Raw genomic sequence first — 7680 nt, forward strand, 5'->3', positions numbered from 1 at the left:
TCTGTTGACATCAAATTACACTTATAACAAATTACCCCACAAAATACAACTAACGCCATCTCTGTTTTTTCCAACGCACTATAAATAGCCAAACAGCAACCCATAAGGTGGGTTGTTGTGCTCGGGTAGGAGGTTCCTAGCTCCGCCTACAGATGGTATGGGATGCATAATAAATGGCATATCATTGGTAGATATTCTTTGTTGACATTCACACAACAGCCAATCACAGGAAGGGATCAGCTAAAGGCTCCATCCACTTAATAAATCATATTTATTCAGCACACCATCCTTGCTTATGACATTCTGCTTCAACTTTAATCTACCTAAAAAGTGAAATGTTAAGTTTTTAAAAATATTTATATAGGGATAATTAAATACTACAGGATGTAACTGGTGTTACAGAAACATGCGTTGGCTACCTAACTTGGAACGTTATTATTGGGGGTTGCCTTGACACAAATAATGATACGCTGCTCTGCTCTCTTATTTGAGTAAATTATTCAGTTAGATGGAGATTTCTGTCAGGTGCAAAACAGAAATTGTTGTTCTTTTTCACAGCAACCTTGTTGTTGTGCACAAGGACCTATTTCTTAGTTAAAATTTTATTCAAAAAAGAGTGTTGGTATTCCCCGCAACAGCCAATCACAGGAAGGTATTTCTGGAAACTCCGCCTCCTTATGGACTCAGCACATCGCTCTAGCTCATGGCTCTGTTTCATCTCTTGTATATACAAACTATGAGATATAAAAGTTTTTACACAAAATGGCTAAATTCTGCCATTAAATGGACTTTGTCTGGTATACATACAAACATACACCAATTTATTACCATTCATCCATTATTAATTTCAAATGTAATGTATACTGTCTAGTTTTTTCCTCTCGCCATTACTTGGTGCAATATTTGAAAGTTGTCTATTTATCGATCTATCTATTATCTTGTATTTATATTTACAAGTTTCTGTGCTTGGAAGAAAACTCTGCATTGAATTGGGATTAATTTATTAAATAATATTATTTAGTATTAATTAATATTTACAATTATTATTAATTACAATTATTTATAGCTTAGTTACTTTCATGTAACTCGCAATCGTACAATCTTAACATTAATAATCCAAATTAGCACATCTTGCTTTTAAATTAGCCCCAAAAAGTACCAAGTAGCGAAATTAAAAATTTGGGAGCGCGGGGCTCTCAAAAGTAGCCCAATTCGCTATTAGTAGCCCAATCTGGCACCACTGCGAGAGATCAGCTGGACAACATAAACACCGCCGGATTCAATCCGGATTCTTCAGAACGCAGCTAATAATCTACTTCAAATGTTTTCGTAAATTCTTCATTGTATCACAGATTATGTATTTCCTAATTTCATTAGAGTATTCCGTAATAATGAGAACTAAAAATAATTATTTTTGTCATAATTTGTGTAGTCGGGGGACAAGAAGCCTGTGAATATAAAATACTTGTATCGAGGTCATCACTAAGACTGAACTACTGACCTCCTCCCCTGCATGCAACCCCACAACAGTTGCCTAACTTCTATGTATCTATTTACTGCTAGGTAAACAGCGGCATTAGGTAAAAGGAAACGTGGCTAAATATTGTGTCCCTCGCGGGAATCGAACCCCGGGATCCATGATTGTTACTCTAGAGCTTTTTTTTCGTAGCTGTGAATGAAACACCGCGTTTTAAAGTGAGCTCTTAAAGCAGTTAAAACCTCAACCTGCAAAATAGATACTAGGAATGTTGTAACATTCATTAAAATCATGTATGTTTGTTCGTTAATAATGAATGTCATGTATGAAGAGGTTATTGACCGTGCATCTGGCAACACCTAGTCTCAAGCAGCCTCAATGTTAATCAGTTAATACTGCAACTTAACCTGAAAATATGTAGTTTTTTGCTCTAATCTGAATTTAATCAACGTTTGGCTTAAGGGTAGTTACATTAACTTCCTACGTCCACTGTTGTTAAATGTTATATATATTGTGTTGTGATGGTGACTTGGCACCACCGCACCCGTCAGGGAACAGCTGATAGTGGCCGCCACACGCATGTGGACACTCGTGTTGCTTCACCATACTGCGGTGAGCTTGGGGTCATTACCTCTCGTATTTTACACTGGAGGTGTTTAAATGTATAGCTGACGCTTCCATTCATTGTTTCGTGCCCATACGGACCGATACATCATTATCATGGTGCCATGATCAACACATGTGTCAGGGGCCACAACCTCTCTTTAATTATTTCTCTCTGACATCACGCGACATTATAATGGTTTTAACTACTAGAAACTGGTATTGTCAAAGCACCTTTATGTGATTTGATCATTGTCATTGACACAGACTGTTGGAGTGTTGAGGTAGTTGATAGAGACGTGTGCAGGGCTGGGCCAGGAGGAGCCAGCCTCTGGGGCACAACATTATTAATAAATAAATTAAATAAATACATTTTTTATTCAGGAAAGTACATATATATAGTAGCTTTGCAATCATAATGTTGGGTTTATAGATAGAGCTAGTACATAAAATATCTAAAGCCACTAAGACGCATAGCATTTCGGGCAAGTTATTGACTAGTCTAATGGTCACTATTGCCAGGGGGTTACCCACACACGGTTATTGACTTGGCACAAGAATCGTTGATCTATATATCCGCATATACATTATTATTCACATAAAAGTATGGCCTCTTGTAATGCGAGTTTGTCTTTTATTTTGTATTTCTTAATTGTTTACATATTTGTGCCATCTTAATGTATGCCATTCGCTCATTTCAGGAGCTGCTGCTTGTTTCTTCATGATGAACAACATTTTAAATTTCAACATAGGAGTTCTGGGACATGTGGACAGTGGGAAGACATCACTGGCAAAAGCACTTAGCACTGTGGCCAGCACTGCTTGCTTTGATAAAAACCCACAGTCAAAGGAACGAGGCATTACTATTGATCTAGGCTTTAGCTCCTTTGTTGTGGATGCGCCGGATAATATTAAAGAATCGGGGTATGAAAAGCTTCAGTTTACTTTAGTGGATTGCCCTGGGCATGCATCATTGATAAGGACTATCATTGGAGGGGCACAAATTATTGATGCTATGATACTTGTTGTTGACATAACAAAAGGAATCCAAACCCAGACTGCAGAATGCTTGGTCATTGGTGAAATATTGTGTGATCACTTGTTAGTGGTTTTAAACAAGTTGGATTTGGTATCGCCCGAGAAGCAAAAGTCAGTTATTGAGAAAATGACTAAAAGAATTTTACTCACCTTACAGAAGACAAAATTTGCCAATGCTAAGGTTATTGTAGTAGCAGCCAAACCAGGTGGCCCAGAAGTTCCTGATGTTGAGCCTATTGGTGTAAAAGATCTTATAGATGGATTGCAAAAATTTGCTTATGTTCCTGAAAGAGACACCACAGGTCCATTTTTGTATGCAGTAGACCACTGTTTTAGTATACGAGGGCAGGGCACTGTCATGACAGGAACAGTGCTTCAAGGAACAGTTGCTATAAATGAAAATATTGAAATTCCAAGTCTGAAAGTGTCAAAAAAGGTTAAATCTATGCAGATGTTTCGACAGCCAGTAGATAAGGTTTCTCAAGGAGACAGAGTTGGTATTTGTGTAACACAGTTTGACCCTAAGCAGTTAGAGAGAGGTTTAGTTGGCACACCAGGATTTATACAAACAGCTTTTGGGGTTCTTGCTGAAGTAACAAAGATTTCATATTACAAGCAGCCAGTTGAGACAAAGGCAAAGTTTCATGTAAGTCTTGGTCACGAAACAGTCATGGCCAGAGCAACATTTTTTGGAACTGAAGATGAACTTTTTATCAAGAATGGATTTCTTTATGACCATACCTACAAGCATCAGCAGGAGTTGATTGATTTACAAAAACTTGAGGATACCACTTACAAACCAAATCATCAATTTGCACTTTTGGAATTTGAAAAGTCGGTACAAATAGTCCCCAACTCCGCATTGATAGGGTCAAAACTGGATATGGATATTCATACTAACATGTGTCGCTTGGCATTCAAAGGTCAATTGCTGGAAGTCTTCACAGACAAGAACTATCATGATACACATCTACAGAGGGTTAAAGTTTACAAAAACAAGAATAAGGAAGGTATCATTGAAAGACTAGTAAATGATAGTGAAGTCATTGTGAAAAATCTGCTGAAAAAAGATACCAATGTCCAACTCTTTATGGGTCTCAAGGTGCAGCTGTCAACAGGGGAAGACGGCACCATTGTTGGCACTTTTGGACAGAGTGGTAAACTGAAGGTGGGAATAACTAATGGCTTACAGGATACTACCAAGGCTGCCTTACAAAAGCTCTCTGGTGGGAAAAAAAAGGTTAAAGGTGGACAGGAGAACCCATCTTCTACTGTTGAAACTATAGAACCAGTGAAAGTTGTGCTTAATTTCAAGAAATATATATTTAACAATGACAAAAAATTGGTACAAACTTGATATAATGTAAAGAAAATTCATTTATTTTTAAAAATTTTATATAATTTGTATTTGTATTGCTAAAAGTTTGGCTCATTCATGTGATGAGCCATGATGAAATACCTCTTGCTTATTCCTTTGCTCTACCCCTATCTTACAGGGCAGGTCCTGTTACACTCCTTTCCCAGTGTCAGGCTGTCAGAATATTGTACATAATTTCAACTCACAATATTTACACATTATTATATTTTATGATGTATTTTTCTAAACCTTACCTTCAACGTAACATTGTCAACTAGGTTCTCTGGTGTTTTTCAACTCTGATTATCTCATGTTTTTTGTTAAACTTTGAGCCAGCTTAGGAATTAACCGAGTTGGTTACAGTAGATTTAATAAAAAATAAAGTAAATTATACAGCTGTGAAGGAATCGAGCTGCAGTGCCTCCTGTCAAGGAAAATTAAACACACGTTTAAAGCGTGATGATCATTTGATTTACTTACCACGTATAACTGGGTTGCATTTACTATACTATAATTTACCATTCCTTACACCATTAGTGCATCTATGGGTTGGTGATTGTTGTTAAAATTATCTTACGTTAAAATGAAATGATATTTGGAGAATATCTCTAAAAGTTAAAGGATTGATCTTTTGATTAACATATTAACTTTTTTAAGTAAGTGATATCTCTAAAATGTTGAAAAATTCTTTTCCACTTCATTAATGAATATACTCATTAATAGGACTGTACTAATGAAAGCCAGTTTTGGACCACTTTAACTGTGATGTAAAAAAAAAAATGGTAATATTCTTTCCAAAATGCATTTTTTGTTACAAAGTCTTGGTTGTAAAGTACATCCTTGTCTAGGTAACAACTACTATACTATACTCGATTCTCAAAACTGGATAAAAAAATCACATTAATGTGATGTATCAATGAGAAAATCATTGGGAGCCATGAGGATTATATATCAAGCAAACTAAGCCTTTGCACCTTCTTTTGATAATTATTTAGTTGTTTCATCAACATTTTTTATTATTTATTCAATGAACTTTTCCCGTATCTATTACTGTAATCATACATCCATTATTTTGTCCTCTTGTTTACTTTGTATCCATATATTCCATTGTTATTTTAACTACTCTTGCTGCAACCTCAGCCCACCAAGCAATTTGTCATATTGTTGTCAGTTTGTGCAACTCCACACTGTTGCACAGACTGTTTATATATGCACACATATATAAACATTTACTTTTGATATCATCCATTATATTCTTTCTATAACTCTTAGGTGTCATACCAGTTACATTCTCTATGGTCCGACAAGACAGTCTTACTCCTGACATTACTGCATATTTAATATAATAATCAACTCGACTCACTCGGACTTGAGTTTCACATATACTTGAACTGTAATATGAGACAATATTCCTTCTTTTATTTATTAAGAAGCATATGTCTCCCATACTTTATTTTCACATCAAGATGCCCCCTTCCAATGCAGTATGAATTATATGCAGCACAAGGCTGTTCTTGAATGGATTCTTTCCTCTGTGTAAAGGCCTTCTGCATTGTTATTCAGATCTCATTGTCTTTGTGCATACAGTACATACTGTAAATACAAAAAAAATATTGCCATTTGCATTACCAAGATAGTATTTCAGTATACAAATGTGATAAAATGTAAAATGTAGAACATATTTTAAAAACAGCAAGTTTAATAAAACATAATTACACATTTTGTAGAAATCAATCATTCCTGTGTGATTATAGCATCCTCGCCCAAAGTGTAATGTTTGTGCATTATTATTTAACCCTTCAACAGTGGTGAGTAAACTTGGAGTAACTCCACAACTGGAAGAAAGTACTCAAGTTTACTCTGGCTAACTCAGTGCACCCCTACCTACCTGTTGAAGATTTCTAGAATCGATGTTCCCACGGCCAGTCTTAGATCATGCCGCCTAGTTGCTGCTCTGATCAACCAGGCTGTTCAAGGCTTGCAGCCTGGCATATGAGTCACAGCCTGGATGATCAATAACAAGTTGTGGAATGATGGCCTAGCACTGGATTTTACATCTTGGTAGCCGTGATGAGTTGATATTCTGAGGCCTTGCTACTAATTGATATGGGCATTAATACAGTAATACAATGTCCAGTTGAAACAAATACATTTGACTCTCAACTGATGGCCAAAATAATAAATTCCATAAACCTCGCACAACTGCTCTTCAGCCAGAAGAGTAGCCTAATAAACCACACTTAACTGCCTTCCAGGGCAACAAGAACACAACGTTCCCTATCATGCAGTAACCTTGGGGGGGATGTGGGTAGGCAAACAGTGACTGGGGTCATCTCAAGTTACTGAAACTATCAGTTAATTTTTAGCTTGTTATAAACAAAATATTTAACTTCTCAAGCTTCAAATAAAAATCACTTTATAAACAGTACAATATCATGACTCCTATTTTATGAGTGTGTGTAGGCACTTAAGATATAATCCAGCCTTTTCTCTTGTAGGGGATAGGGAACTGTTCTCAAGAGGCACAGTTGTCATATCCATGTGCCTTACTTCATTTAGCTACTGTATACAGTACAAGTATAGAAAACAGACTATAGTTACATTTGCCTTTCTGCTTTTATTCAAATAAAGATGCTAAGTTGCTCTGTAAATTCATACCACAAACTAACCCTTGTTACATTTTTCTGATGTTTTGTGTAACTTATCAAGATCGTAGGAAGCACTATACATGCAACTGTGCCTGATGCTCCAACACGTCCTCACACTAGGCATCAGCAGCCGTCCTCCCCAGACGCATTCGTAAATTTTAACGTACGGTGTATTATAAATTGATTTGTTCTCTTATATAAATTAACATTATTATACATAAAAATACTATGTATAGTTAGGTGTAGGTTAGATTAGGTTAGGTGTTTAGGTCAACTACTGTTAGCTATTATTTGTATTTGAAGCATGTGAGTAAAGCATTTATAGAATTGTGGTTCGAACAGAAGACATGAGTGAAACACGTTTCCAAAAGTGCTTAGACTTCATCAGTTGTGAGTCATGTGTAAACCCCTTTTCATTCATAAACAGGGCAGTTTGGCAGCTGGATTAACGAGCCTTTGATTAATGGTCTTTGTATGTGAGAATGGGCTGGATGCTCACCACATGTTATGTACACTGGAAAAAGTTTCTCAGTGCAGAATAAGAGTAATTATGAAAA

General features: G+C 36.3%; 1 protein-coding gene across 1 annotated transcript; it reads left to right on the forward strand.

Moving 5' to 3' along the window:
• The first annotated feature begins 1949 nt into the window (after positions 1-1949).
• On the forward strand, positions 1950-6194 carry eEFSec (eukaryotic translation elongation factor, selenocysteine-specific). The gene is made up of 2 exons (XM_045758597.2): positions 1950-2089; positions 2782-6194. The coding sequence occupies exons 1-2, from the start codon at positions 1999-2001 to the stop codon at positions 4473-4475; spliced, it is 1785 nt and encodes a 594-aa protein (XP_045614553.2). The 5' UTR covers positions 1950-1998; the 3' UTR covers positions 4476-6194.
• The last annotated feature ends 1486 nt before the right edge of the window (positions 6195-7680 follow it).

Source organism: Procambarus clarkii, chromosome 59, assembly GCF_040958095.1.
Source record: "Procambarus clarkii isolate CNS0578487 chromosome 59, FALCON_Pclarkii_2.0, whole genome shotgun sequence".
In the NCBI taxonomy this organism is placed as follows: Eukaryota; Metazoa; Arthropoda; class Malacostraca; order Decapoda; family Cambaridae; genus Procambarus; species Procambarus clarkii.

Excerpts from the sequence above, each read along its gene's own strand:
- eEFSec (XM_045758597.2), top strand. The coding sequence starts at position 1,999 with ATGGTGACTTGGCACCACCGCACCCGTCAGGGAACAGCTGATAGTGGC. Across the intron at positions 2,090-2,781 it reads TGTTGCTTCACCATACTGCG|GAGCTGCTGCTTGTTTCTTC; the intron begins GTGAGCTTGGGG and ends CGCTCATTTCAG.